This window comes from Tursiops truncatus, chromosome 20 (assembly GCF_011762595.2).
Source record: "Tursiops truncatus isolate mTurTru1 chromosome 20, mTurTru1.mat.Y, whole genome shotgun sequence".
NCBI lineage: Eukaryota > Metazoa > Chordata > Mammalia > Artiodactyla > Delphinidae > Tursiops > Tursiops truncatus.
The window spans coordinates 16473598-16488487 of NC_047053.1; the positions used below are offsets into that span (position 1 = coordinate 16473598).

Below are 14890 nucleotides of genomic sequence, written 5' to 3' on the forward strand. Positions count from 1 at the left end.
CCGGGAGCCAAATACCTGTTCACTCTTCTGGTCTAATCTTACACAGCCTCCCGCTACATCCCGGGGCCCACAGAGCTAGAGCCACTCCCAGCTAATGGGAAACCAAGATGGTGGCAGAGGTCAGGCAGCTTTCTTGCCCATCCCCAGGAGAAGGCCTGACTTTACACATGGGAATGCACGGACAGAGGAAAGGGGAAAGAGAAACCTGCCTAGTCGGGGCCACCACAAAAACCCCTTACCGGACCCACCTGCATCTTCAGTTCAAAACACGCCACCAGGGCTTCCCTGGTGGCGCAGTGGTTGAGAGTCCACCTGCCGATGCGGGGGACGCGGGTTCGTGCCCCGGTCTGGGAAGATCCCACATGCCGCGGAGCGGCTGGGCCCGTGAGCCATGGCCGCTGAGCCTGCGCGTCCGGAGCCTGTGCTCCGCAACGGAGAGGCCACAACAGTGAGAGGCCCATGTACCGAAAAAAAAAAAAAAAAACAAAAAAACACCACCAGCGAGACCTTATTCAGGGAGCCTGTGGTCCATGGAATCCAGCCTCCACATCACCCACGCTCCCGGCTAGCACTGATCCCAGCCAGCGCTTGCCACTTCCTTTAACAACTACCAACAGGGAAACTGCTGAAGAAAAAAAAGTGGCCCCATGCCAGCGGGCTCTGAAATCATTTCCCCAGCTGCAGCCAGAACATGAAGCTGCGACTTTTAGTTTTGAACCTATAGATCGGGAAGGGGGTGGAAACAGTCACAGCGTGTGACTCTAGATGCCCGGGGAAGGGGCCCTGCCTCTAAACTCAGTCTCCTGCTCACTCCCTCGTCCTGAAGGCCCCCCAACCCTCCAGACCTGCTCCCCACTCCTCACCAGCCAGGGGCACTGGCTCACCTTCCACCCCTGCCCACCTGCCCCGCCAGCCCTGATGAACCCAGCCTTCTCACTAGGAGGAGTTCTAGTTTCCTTCAAACAATCCTAATGTTTTCTGTCTTCCTCTCTCATGCACACACTCTTCCATGATCTCCCAGATAAAACCCCAATCCCTACGCTCCACTCATGGAGAGATCCACGAACCAGCCCTGTTTCCTCACCGACCTCCTCCCGGACCAGCCCTTTGCAAACACTTCCTGTGAGGACGGCACCAGCGTTCTGAGACCCAGACCCCGGGGTCTTCGCAGTTACTGTTCCCTCCCTCCGTCCAGTGTGTCCTTCCCCTTCCCGCCAGGCTAGCCCCCGGCCAGCACCCACGGTGAGTGTGCCCGCTGGCTTCCACAGACCCCAGGCTGGCTTCCGTCCGGGCACTCGGTGCCAGCTGTCGATCGTGCATCTCCCCCAAGCCTGAGGGCTCCTGGCACTGGGGACAGCGTGTTTAGCATCCCGGCTCTCAGCACACGGCCCCACCGGCACGGGCTCCAGACCTGTGCTGCCCCATCACGGCAGCCGCCAAACGGCTATTTAAATTAAAATTCAGGATGACAGAGACAAATGTTAATTTCACTTTCTCCGTCGCACTACACATATTTCAAGTGTCCCCGGCTGGGCCACATGTGGCTGGTGGCTACCACCCTGCAAAGGGCAGGATAGAATGTTTCTAGCATCACAGAAAGTTCTATTGGACAGTGTCACTCTAGACAAAGGACTGATGGGTGGGTGAAGACAGGAAGGCATCTCCAGAGCTGCCCGTCTCCAGCATCCACAGAGGAGGGAGAAGAGGAGTCAGTGGGCACACAGGTCAGAGTGCCTGCAGCAGGCTCTGGAGCCGCAGAGGGCTGAGATGTGTCCCCGGTGGCAAAAGGAGGAAGAGTGCAGAGTCCCTTCGTCCACACCAGAAACCCAGAAGAGCCACACCGCCCTGCGGCCACTTCCACGTCCGTCCCCTCTCTTCATCCAGCAGGAGGGCATTCTTTCCAGGAGACTGTATGGCCACAAACTGGTGACCACAGTCTAAGGACAAAGCTGAAATACTATTTAGATAACCCCAGAGGCCCAGATCCTGGGAAGGTGCTTTTGAAAAGGAAGGAGGAGGTTATACATGGATACACGGCTACACACACGTATGATGCAGGTATTTTCCTGGGGGAAGAATCAGAGCCCCAGTCACGAAGCCATGAGGCTTAAGATCAGCAGAGAACTCAAAGAGGCTGAAGAGGGCTTCCCTGGTGGCGCAGTGGTTGAGAATCTGCCTGCCAATGCAGGGGATACGGCTTCGAGCCCTGGTCTGGGAAGATCCCACCTGCTGCAGAGCAACTGGGCCCGTGAGCCACAACTACTGAGCCTGCGCGTCCGGAGCCTGTGCTCTGCAACAAGAGAGGCCGTGACAGTAAGAGGCCCGCGCACCGCGATGAAGAGTGGCCCCCGCCTGCCACAAATAGAGAAAGCCCTCGCACAGAAACGAAGACCCAACACAGCCAAAAATAAATAATTAAAAAAAAAAAAAAAGAGGCTGAAGAGACAAGTCCCATCACACAAAGACCATCCCCAGAGGCCTCGGGGGGCAGCCCTGGGGCAAATCATCTTGGGGGTACTGACTGCACCAATGCACCCCCATAGCTCAGCACAAGGAAATTGCCAGGCCTCATGGATTTGAATCCCTCCCCCAAAAAGCCAGACAGAAAAAGGACAGGTAGAGACCCCATTTTCAAGTCTGGCACCCCCAGCCTCCATCCCACTGTGACCTTCGCTCATTCCTCCGTCACTTTTCACCAGCAAGTATCGGCCAGGGCTTCCCATATGCCAGGTGCCATGCTGCTGGGCACCTGGCTTCTTCTGGGCATGAACTGATGCCTTCTGTGTGCGCCTCTATGTGCACACGTGGGCACCCCTCCAACACAGCGATTCCTAAGATATCACAGAGAAATCCAACCTCTTCCTATTCTATGGCTAAAGAAGAATGAGGTGGGTTTGCGTGGACTCACACAGAGATGAGATTCAGACTAAAAACCCACAGGATGATATACATTCTACGATCCCATTTTAGCATCTAAAACAAAAAAGAAAAGGAAATTTGGATGTGAATAAAAACAATGTGGTACCCTGGATTGGAACCTAGAACAGGAAGAGGACAGTAATGGAAAAACTGATGAAATCCAAATAGAGTCTGGAGTTTAATGAGTAGTCATGTACCAGTGCCATGTTCTGAGTTTCCACGAATGTACCCTGGTAACGTATGATGTTAATGATGGGGGAAGCTGGGAACGGGAACTCTGCATTCTCTCTGCACCTTTTCTGTAAATCTAAAACTATTCCAAAATAAAACATTTATTTAAGAAAATAAACAATGATTTCAATGACATTCAGAAGTCAAAGGATTCTGTCTGTGGGGTCAACTTTGGAAAGGCATGGGGCTTTCATGCTGTTTGGAAATTTGGTTTCTGAAATTTGCACCTATTCTAGAATCAATTCTGGCTGAAAGCACACAGGATGCATCGAGGCCTAGCAGGGTGGAGTGAGTGCCGGTCAGAGTCCACACAACTGGGCTTCCCTGGTGGTGCAGTGGTTGAGAGTCCGCCTGCCAATGCAGGGGACACGGGTTCGTGCCCCGGTCCGGGAGGATCCCACATGCCGCGGAGCAGCTAGGCCCGTGAGCCATGGCCGCTGAGCCTGCGCATCCGGAGCCTGTGCTCCGCAGCGGGAGAGGCCACAACAGTGAGAGGCCCGCGTACCGCAAAAAAAAACAAAAACAAAAACAGAGTCCACACAACTGCCGGGGTTAAGAAACAGAACAAGACAGGCCAACGCCCCAGGGCTGGCCTTGAAGCCAGGTGCGGAGCTACTCTAACTCTGCCCCCGCCCCCCCATGGCAAGGAGAAACTCTAAGGAACACAGCGAGTGAAGGCAGACCTCCCCGGTCAGAAGGAGCTGGGATTTCTAAAGGAAACAGCCTTCTTTCCAACATTCAGGAAACAGCCTTCTTTCCAACACTCTGGCCTGAACTGACATGAGATCTGGGGGGAAGAAAAAGACTAATCTTGAGAAGAAGGGTCTGGGGAGTCTGGGGGAAGATGGAGTGACACCCGGCCAGTGGTTCCTTGTGGTTCTTAAAACCCAGGCAGCCTAGCCTGCCCTCCTCCTGTTCCCCAGCCACTCTGGCCTCATTTCCTCCAGCCCACCGGTGATGGTGAGGATGCCAATGGTGGTAAGGATGACCATGTGTGGCCCTTGGGACCAGCAGCAGGTGGGAGGCGGACACTGGGCCTGCCTCCAGTTGGTCCCATGTGCTGCCTTCTGTCTTAAGCCCTCGGCCAACTCCCACTGCCTCTTGATTCAGAAAACCGCCCCCCAGCCAGCCCCTGTCTCCATCCATTCCCCTGATGGCCATTTACAGCTGCCTGCTGCACAAGCCTCCAACAGTCTCTGTTGGGTCTGACTCTCACTCAGGAATAATGGCAGCTGAGGATGAGGTGAGGAAACTGCCTTAATTTTCCCTCTTCCACCCCAGCAAACACCACAGGGCCTAGAAGTGCTCGACCCTCACAACTGCCTCAGCGAACACATGGCACATGCATTACTCCCCCATTTTACAGAGAAGGAAACTGAGGCTTAGGGAGGTTAAGGGTTTGGCCAGGTTCCCAGAGCCAGGCCAAGAACCCAGGCATTTCTAAGAGGCAGGAGAGAGACGTGGCAGAGAGCGAGGACTCAGTGCCTACACAGCACTTGGACTACACGCCAGGTGTGCTCTCTATATGTCAGCTTTGAGGCAAAATGAGACCCTGAGGGGTCCCAGGAGTCCCTTAGTCATGGTGCAGACTCATAATCAGACACAGAGGCCTCCCAGCACAACCGCTTAATAAATGAAAGGTGGTCAGAAGGGCTCCCTGGGGCTCCGGCCTTCCTGGAGAAGGCCCCCTCCCCTGGGAGCGCCAACTCTCCCAGGGGTCTTTCCAGAGGCTGACTCATGGGCAGCCGGGCATGACTGGGAACATGGACCTTTGGGGCTATAGTCCCAACGGTGGCCCATCTTATAGGCTTGAAAAGCCAGACCCTGGAATAACCTGTGTCACCACCCACTCAGGACCGAACCCTTGACTCAGGGGACATCCGCCATGTCATGATGAGATCCACCCTCCCTCCCTCTTCTCAAACAGTCATCACATCAGGCCCAATACTCAAAGGGGATTCTGTGACCAACAACCAGCACAGGCAGGTCCCCGTCTCCTGGAGCTTGTACTCCAGCGGGAGAGAGGAGACAGACCACGAGCAACAAATAAGTTACGTAAACTCCAGAAAGTGACTGGTGCCCTTGAGAAAATCAGCCAAGGTGCATTGGTAGAAAATGAAAGACAGGAGTGACCTTTAGGTCACATCATCAGGGAAGACTGCCTGGAGGAAGTGACAATAGACCTGCCACTAGAATGATGTCCACGGGATCAGCCTAGGAAAGAGCACTTCAGAGAGCGGGAGAGTGGGTGCGAAGGTCAAACCGGAGGGAGCGAAGGGGAGAGTGAACGAGATGAGGCCAGAGAGAGGCGGGCAGAGGTCCAAGTGTGTGCGGCATCTGGTGTTTATTCGGAAAGAAGTGGGAAGCAATGGAAAGTGACGTGATCCAATTTACGTTTCTTCGTGGGCACTCTGGCTGCTGTGTGGAAAATGCAGTGAAGCAGGTGAATGATAAAGCAGGGAGACAGTTCCACAGCTGCTGCAGGAGTTTGGGCGAGAGAGGATGGGGGCCTGGACCGTGGTGGTGGGGGAAGGGAGACATGGAGGGAGGTGGGCGGGTCTGCAGTACGTCTTGGGGCAAGAGTCACTGAGCAACTGGAGACACTCGTGTCGTCTCATCCTGAGCCCGCCGTCCCCACACAGCTCTCTGCTCAGACTCTGCCCCACTGCTCCACGCCAGGTAGCATCCTGGCTCCCAAATACACCTGGCTCTTGGGCTCTCCTGCCTGTCTGACCACTGAGCACAAAGGAGCTTGCCCCTCATTTACCACCCAGCTCTGACTATCACGCATGACTTTGTGATTCAAACATCACCTGACTCAGAATCTGCTTTACCTCTGGGCCCGGCTGGGAGACCCCTGTACCGGCTGCCACCAGAGTGCTCCCCAGAGGCCAAAGAAGCCTCTGTAGCCAGCCTTCGTGGTACTGGTACGTGGTACTGCCCTGGGCACAGCTGGCTCCTGTCTCAAAGACTGACATGGGTGGGGCTGGGTCTCCTGCACACTTTGCATCTCTGGAGATCTGAGGGAAACCCCTTGAGGAGCAAAGCCATCTGCCAGCGATGTCTCAGGCCCGAGACAGGAAGTTAGAAGGCACAGTTTGGAGTCCAGCAGGCCCAGGTCTGAACCTCAAGTCTGTCCCTGTCACTAGCTCTGGGACCCTCATAGAGCCCCTCGGCCACTCTGGACCCTCACAGCCAAGTAGGGATGACATTGGTGAGACGCTGGGCAAGTCACTGCCCTCGTGGGGCTCCAGTGTCTCCAACTTAAGCTACAGACATGAGTGTGAGGGGAAACGGCTTCATCCTGAGATTTTAGGGAGGGGTGGGGAGCCCCTAGAGAAATTTTAGGGGTTGGCCTGGGGAGCTGGAGGGACCCTTCAGTTCTTCCTAGTCTCCAAGCCCATGATTTAAAATCTGTCACCATGGATTAACCATTATATGTTTGGATCTCCTTCCTGTATGGCAGAAAACTGTGAGGCAGGTGGGGGTGGGTGGGAGACAGATGGAGAGATGTAGAGAGGTGAAGTTCATTATACGTCTTATGTGTTATTATACGTATACATTATACATATTACGTGTTACACGTACGTGGAACTGTTAATAACGCCCAAGGTACCTCCAGCTCACAAAACAGTTTCCCTCAACCTTCACATGGACCAACTCTTTTCTGCCAGTATCTTTCTTTCTTTTTTTAATTAATTAATTTATTTATTTTTGGCTGCGTTGGTCTTCGTTGCCACGAGTGGGCTTTCTCTAGTTGCGGCGAGCAGGGGCTACCCTTCCTTGTGGTGCATGGGCTCCTCACTGCAGTGGCTTCTCTTGTTGCGGAGCACAGGCTCTAGGTGCATAGGCTTCAGTAGTTGCGGCACGTGGGCTCAGTAGTTGTGGCTCGCGGGCTTTAGAGCGCAGGCTCAGTAGTTGTGGCACACGGGCTTAGTTGCTCCGCGGCATGTGGGATCTTCCCGGACCAGGGCTTGAACCTGTGTCTCCTGCATTGGCAGGCGGATTCTTAACCACTGTACCACCAGGGAAGTCCCTCTGCCAGTTTCTTAAAAGCTGGCATATGCCACAAATATGAGGGCCACTGGGGCCGGGGCCAGGGCCGGGAGCATGTAAGGTGCTGAGAGCGCCCCTGTGGGTCCCCCCCATTCATTCCCATCTTCTTCCACCCCCTTCCCCAAACCTTTTATGCTCATGTCACCGCCTGTCCTGGAATCTCTCCTAGGGAAAATTCTTAAATACACAAATAGCTTCCTAAATAATATTAACCACCATGTTATATATAATAGTCAACAACCGGAATTAACCTCTGCCTAGTAAACTACAGTACATACACTTCAACATTATGCATCCACTTAAAAAAAGGCTGGGGGTTACCAAGTGTGAAAATACGGGGAAAGCAGGCTGGTTAGCAGGTCAAATGATAAGCGCAAAATATAAAATTGTTTATTCAGGATGGTTTAAACCAGTGTTGCCCTAGAGAAATATAATGCAAGCCACACACTTAAATTTTAATTTTTGAGCAGCCACATTTTAAAAAGTAAATATCTATGAAGTTAATTTTAATCACATTTTATTTAGCTTAATATATCTAAAAGTGTCATCTCACCAGATTAAAATTTTAAAGTTGTTAATATTTGTTTTCCTTTTTTCTGTATCAAGTCTTCATTCAGCACATCTTTGAATTTACATCTTTGAAATCATAACACATCTCAGTGTGGACTTGCCACATTCCAAGTCACAATATTAGCTACCTTACTAGACAGCACAGGTCTAACCCACTAGAGATTTTTTAAAGATTTAACTATTAGGGTAAAAAAAAAAAAGACTAGAAGGAAAAATCAGAATCTTAATGATCACAGATTTTTCTCTGAGTAGTGGGAATACGTATGTGATTTTCCCCCTCCCTTTTCTGTTTTCCAAAGTGTAAATGAATTCATATTACTTTTAAAACAATAGCAAGAGTCCATCTTTTTGATTTTAGAAGAGAAATAAAGGATTTAAAAGACCTGGCTGGGTGAATCACACCTGCCAAACATTGATTTATTGATGCCCCGTGAGAGCTGTCCTGGACCCCTGACCCTCTCCATGCAAACTGGTTGATTAGTTAGTGGGTAGGTGGGTGGGTAGGTTGGATGGATGGCAAGAGAGAACAAAGGAAAGAAAATAATATATTACTGCAGTTACAGGAGAAAACTGAACTCAGACCCTCGCTTCCAAATTCCAAAGCTATCATTTACTAGCTGTATGCTTTTAAACAAGTTATTTGACCCTTCTGTGCTTTAATTTTCTCAAGTATAAAATGGCAATAATGATAGTAACTCCTTCACAGGGTTTTGTGAGAACGAAGTGAGATTCTCTGCACAGAGTGTTTAACACAGTGTCTGTTGCACAGCCGACGTTTCCAGAAATGTCGGCTGCTGTCCTCACGGCGAACCTATGAGTGGTGTGGTCAGGCTGTCTGGTTCATAAAGCGATGGCGCCCAGGACACATACTAGAGCCACATGTACCCTGAGTCCCTCCTGTTGCTGCCATCCCCCCACATCCCTTTCCTGAGTAGAGGGCACTAGCCACAGTGGAGCTGGTCCTCGGGTTTGTGCGTGGTCCCTTTGCTTGACTACCCCCCATGCCCCACCCCCAGACCCCAATCCCCACAGCCCGGCCCACGTACCTGTACCACCTCCGGCCTCACGTTAAAGGTGTACAGCCAGTCGCTGAAGCGAGGGTAGCTGTTGAGCTCCGGGGTCCTCTCGCTGGGAGCCACGCTCAGCTTGCACTGCCGCTGCTTGCAGATGTACCGGACCAGCTTTGCCTGTGGGAAGTCCAGGAAAGAAAAGTGGGTTCATTCTGGGCACGTGGACATGGCAGCCCCGAGCATGACATGGGGAGCTCTGGCAAACACGGGCCGTGTGATAAGGACAGGGGCCTGCCAGGTGCCCCCTCTGCTGCCATTCAAACGGGGTGAAGCAGGAAATCCTAGAGAACCACCCATCACCCGTCACCCCACCCAAGGCTGGCTGGCACGGCCTCCCCCTTGGGACCACGCTCTTCGGAGAGTAACTGTCGAGACTGGGCGGAAGACAGAACCGGGTTAAATGGAAGAAGGGCTTCCTGCTTGCGGGAAGGGGAAGAGGGGCGCGTCAGTGATCGACGATGCGGAAGACACGGGGGTTTGGGGAAGATGAGTAACCTTCCACTTAGGCTGCTTCCAGCCTAGAATCAGATTGTCTGGGCTGGGATCCGAAGACTCAGACACACCCTAGCCCTGTGACCTTGGACAAGCTACTGAACACCCCGCCCCCAGGAAAGTCTCAGTTTCCTTCTCCAGAAAATGGGGGTAATAATAAAACCTCCCTCTCTGGGGGGCAGAGAAGAAATGAAGCACTCAGTGTGTGCCTGGCACATAGCACACACACCGTGAGTGCTGGCCAGGCCTGTGGGCTGTGGTGTGGCTGGCAAAGGTCCCTGACTTGGGTCCACCAAGACCCAGCCCTGAAATGTATGCAAATTTCAGACATGTGAATCTGTGCATTTTCCAGGGAAGCGTGTCCACAGCTTTCAAAAGACTCTCAAAAGGCTAAAACTTCAAAAAACTAAGGGTAAATTAAAGTCAGACTAGCATTCTCTTTGACAAACGCTGGGCCCCCGACCAACCGGGTGCTGACGGATGCAGAGGGGCGAGACCAGCAGCGCGGGCGCAGCGGGGGCTGATTGAGACGGTGGAGTGGACTTGAACAGATGGAAATGAGCGCACAACACAAAGAGGACCAGGCTCGGCTGACACCCAGCGACCCAGGCACCCGTTGAGAGCTTCCCCCAAAGACAGGCACCACCTTCAAAGTCTTGGACAAAGGAACCCTGCCACTGGAACCACTTCCCAAGACCTGCTGCCCCCTTCAGGGTTTTTGCCCTTGTTCATTCATTCCTTTTCCTTTCATCTGTAAATATCTCGGTATATTTTCTCTAAAGAGTAAGGATTCTTTTTTGTGAGCACAGCTGCAATGCTAAAAAATAATTACTGACATTTAATAATTTCAAATTTCAAATACTTAGAAAGCCTCCCAATTTCCAAACAGGAGCTCTCGACCATTTTTGGACCATGGAGCCCTTTGGCAGTCTGGGGAGGTCCCTGATCCCTTTCTAAGAATAATGCTTTTAAATCCATAAAACAGAACATTAGGTTTACAAATGAAATCAATTATATTTAAATATACTTATCAAAGTATTACTTTAAATTGTTATAGAGTACTATAATCTTCTCTATTAAAGCAACATCTCTATCAAACAATATCTAGCAACGGGTCTCATACCTTTGAAGTTGTGACAAGTACAAACTGCTTCTTCAGATAGCCCCACAACTGTCACGTGGTATGAAAACAGCTGTGATTTCTACTGGTGACCGAGCCGCACATATTTGCTAAGATGGCTGTGCCTTGTTGCCTCCATCCAAACTGAACAACATACTACATTTCAGATGAGGTTAATGAAAAAAAAAGAAGGTACAATTCTTTTCCCCTCCAAATTCACGGACCCCCTGAATTCTATCCACAGACCCCAGTTAAAGAACGCTTATGGCTAGAGGGATATGAGGTGTGAAGTGAGACCCATCATGACAACAAAACCATTGTTTCTGCATCAGTCTTTCTGAAGTTTCCCCCAGAAATGTATCTGGTCCCAGGCTCACAATCTGCTAGACTCAGGGGCACGGGCCCTCTCCTGCAGCCCTGAGCTCTGCTAAGTCCTGCTATCTAGAGAGCTCAGCGGCAAGTGGGGACAATGGCTAGAGAGGAAACACTGAGTCAGAACAAAAATAATTCCACTCATTGTACAGTTTTGATGTTTAGTGAAACCTAGACAAAGGCAAACCCAGTGGCATTCCTGCAGCACATGCCCTTCAGGTACCCAGAGCAGACACGGCTAATGGAACGCTCTCTGCTGAGGCTGGCAACTCCGGTTGCCACACAAGAAGTGTACTATGTGCTGTCCTATTATGGAACCTAGGCCCCTGGGAGCATCTTCAGAGCATAAAGTTAACGAATGTGAAGACACAAGTGCTGCTTTCATTCTACGGGGCTAAGTAGAGGCACTCGTGTCCCACTCTGACCCATCTCTCCCAATTGTGACCAGAGGCCAATTCCAAGTTCAGGGCTTCAACTTTCTTTTCCAGGCTCATCTCCTCTCCACCCAACCTGGGTGCTACAGGGATTCCACAAATACCTTCTGTACTTCCCTACTCCCAGGCCTCTGCTCAAACTGTTTTGGCAGGAAATCGTTCCCTCCTCCAGCCACAATGTCCTTGGCCTGGGCAAGACCTCCCGGGCTAATCAGAATCCCTCATCTCCCCTTCCGAGTGCACTGTCTACACCTCTCTGGTAGCGCCTATCACAGAGGGGTTCATGTTCGAGCTTCTGACTGGGTCTCCCCCCAGTAGATGTGAGCTCCCGGGGCAGTGGACACAGCACAGGCTTCAGAGTTGAACAGAATCTGGGTTCGAATCTAGCTTCTGCCATTTAACAGCTGTGTGACCTCGGGGAAGTGCATTAACATCTCTGAGTCTTGGTTCTGTCATCGGTACAACAGCAAGGATGATACCAGCTTGTAGTTGGTTGGGAGGATTGAATTATAGTATGGAAACCACCCCCAAAGACTAGGTTAGTCCCCCATTATTTTACATCAGGGCAGGGACCGTGCCCACCTCATTTGACTGTCCCCACACGCCTATTACTGCATCTGGCACGTAATATGCGCTCAAAGATGCCTGAGGAAGGAAGGAGGGAAGAAAACACAGGGGCCTTATCCCCACATTGAAAGGTTTCTCACAGCCAGGGCTTCCTTCCACTCCAAACTGCTCTCAAACCACAGTGCCAGATTACTGACCAAAGACAAGGCAATAAATAAGTCAATTAACTGTGCAAAGTCGAAACCATTCTTTTCTGCGTGAACCAAAGAGCTCAGGCTGCTGGCGCTAATAGCAGCAGCAAAGAGGGCGGACCGTCACCAGCCCGAGTGTTTCAAGGGCTGCACCCCTAGGAGCCAATTAATAACCCATCCATTCTGCTAAGACTTTGGCCATCACAGGTCAACATCGAGATCAGCCGACCTGGCCTTGACAACGAGCCAGTATCTGGGGGCTTTATCTCAGCCCCGCCAACGTGTCCCGCCCTTTTCAGCCTCAAGGCCCGCAGCCCTTGGCACTCTACCAGGAAGGCTCATCCCAATGACCTCTCAGCCTCCACAACTCAGCTTAGATATCCATTCCTCCAGGAAGACTTCACCAAGCCCTTCAGCCCTGTTCCTCACAGCCCCAGCCCTTCTCCTCCATCAGATCACTCAGCGCGGTTCTAATATCTTACTTGTCTGCTTCCTTCTTTAGACAGGAAACTCCCTGAAGCCAGGGGCCTGGTCTGTGTTCTTAATCACCTGATCACCACTAGATCCCCAGGGGCCAGCACAGCGCCTGGCGCGTGGTCTGCTACTGTAAAACCTTAGCTGAATGAATGGGCAAATGAACACACAATACATTCTGGGGCCCCGACAGGCACACATGTTATTAAAATGCCAGTGGAAAACAAATGCCATCAGGCAAGTAATGGCTCAGGAGCTCGAGAGTCTCAAAATCCGGGGGGCGTTCCCCCAAAGCGGAGCGAGCGGTTTCTTTTTTTAAAGGCTGTTAGAGATCCCCACTCGGCAGCCCAGAGGGGGCCCATAGGTAGGACCATGCAGAATTTAAAGGGATTCCTCACTGCACGCAGTTGACAACCCATAAGCCTGGCCACCTGTGCGGGGACCAGGAAAGGGGATGAGTCGGGGTGCACTGTGACCCCGACACGGGACCGGTGTACTGGAGATCGTAAAGAAGAAACGACACCTGCGGATTTGGGTTCTGCTTAAGGAGGTGCCCGGCATGCAGCAGCTCCCACCTGAGCAAAAATAAAGCTGCTCTCACTTTTTAGAAAGTTGGTTGCAGTCGCAGAAACACCCAGGGGCTACTTTCCCAGACAAGCCGTAGCAGGGCCTGCCGGCCCAGCACCAGGGGCCTCCGTGAGGGTTTTTCATGGGTAGCGTCATTTTCTCTTAACCACAAAACCGCAAGATATAAATTCTTCAGAAAGAAGAGCACCTGGGGGTTTCAGCGATGGGACCAGCAGCAAGTGGGAAAGAGTCATCAGCACCCTGGCCCCAGGCGAGGACCTGGGGTAGAACAAAAGTCTTCCTCCACCCCTGATACCCTTTTGCTTCATGGGTGTGCATCCCGTCCCCGCCCTGACACTCAGCCTGATTTAAAGAAGGAGCAGAAGAGCATCATGTCAGCCTGCAAATAGTCGGTGGGTATCACCGAGACACGGTACACAGCAGGCGCTCACTGAGTGTCCAAGGCGGAAAGATCTAGGCTCTGGTCCCAGCTCTGACATTTATGGTAAAGGCTCTTGGGGAAATCCCCCCTTAGCTCAGCTTCAATCTCACTAGAAAAAGGGTTAACATTTTATGGAAGTTGGGGTCCAAATATATATGAAAGTGCTTGGAACAACACTGACAAAAATACAGGCCCAGAACATTACCCTTGGTTACACCAAGCACGTCCAAGACTCAGTGTAGCTCTGAGGAAAAACTCCAGCTCTCGGGACAGAGGGACCTGGTCTCAAAGTCCCCCGCCCCCAACTCCCTCAGCAGGTGAACACAGATTTAACCTGTCAGCCTCAGTTTCCCCACCTCTAGAATGGGGATGATCCCCTACCAAGGGCTATTGTGAAGACCTACATGAGAAAACATGGATGTAAAATGTTCAGCAAATGCCCAGCACAAGGAAGCACGTGCTCAGTGGAAGCCTGGGTGGGTGGTGTCCTCACCCAGCTAAGTCTTCAGGTTCTTTTCCAACCTCCTTGGGTGACAGGGAGAACGCAGATGAGGTCGTGCCCATTTCAGAGATGGGGCTAAAGAAGACCCAGATGCTGGCGATGGCCTTCAGGACAATGCTGGTGATATTCACAGAGCCGGGATGTTTATTTTCAGGTCTAAGGGCCAAGACCCCGCTCCCAGGTTGCCTCCAAGAAACCCGAGCACCCCTTCTCCTTGGAGCGCTCACACCTCCACCATTAGCACCAGATGACGTGGCTGGAGTGGAGCTGCGTCGACTCTGGGGATGCTGCCTGCCCAGACAAGCACCTGCACCCCAGCCTGGCACCCGGATCAACTTCAAATATCCTTTGCCAGCCCAGGCTGCGCTGGCGTGACTCCCAAACAGGCCTCCCAAACGGAGGCTGCCCTGAGCATCCCTTCCATGGAGATGAGGCCAGTCAGACACCCCTGAAGAGCAGACACCAGTCAGATCTCCCGAGGTACATGCCACTGAAAGAGGAAAACTTCCCCGGGAAAAGGAAGAAGCTCCCAGAGCTGTAAGGGCGTCGGAACACGAGAGGCCTTAGGCGACGGCTGTGTGCACGGATGATTTCTCACCCAGGGTTTTGCACCTTTGCAGAAAACACGTCTTTCCAGACAACTGGTTTTGCAAACAAAGTCAGCTGTACCCTAAAACACAGGGCCTGGGAGGGGGAGGTCTCTTCTATGGGTGATCTGTGATCCAGGCTATAGGAGTGACCAGATGCCAAGACGGTTGTCACCCTAACCCCGCTGGCTGCTGCAGGACCCTGAGCAGATCACTGCCTTCTCAGGGTTCCAGGACTTCCCATCTCAAGCAGGGCAGGCAGGCGGGTCAGAGGTGACAGATGGTGAAATACAAAT

General features: G+C 52.1%; 1 protein-coding gene across 1 annotated transcript in view; it reads right to left on the reverse strand.

The window, feature by feature from the left end:
- The window catches only part of KSR1 (kinase suppressor of ras 1), a 151164-nt gene that overhangs the window by 57539 nt on the left and 78735 nt on the right, over positions 1-14890 (reverse strand). Inside the window, exon 2 of the mRNA XM_073798360.1 lies at positions 8823-8963. Within this exon, the coding sequence (XP_073654461.1) occupies positions 8823-8963 (141 nt within the window). The remainder of the gene's footprint in view (positions 1-8822; positions 8964-14890) is intronic.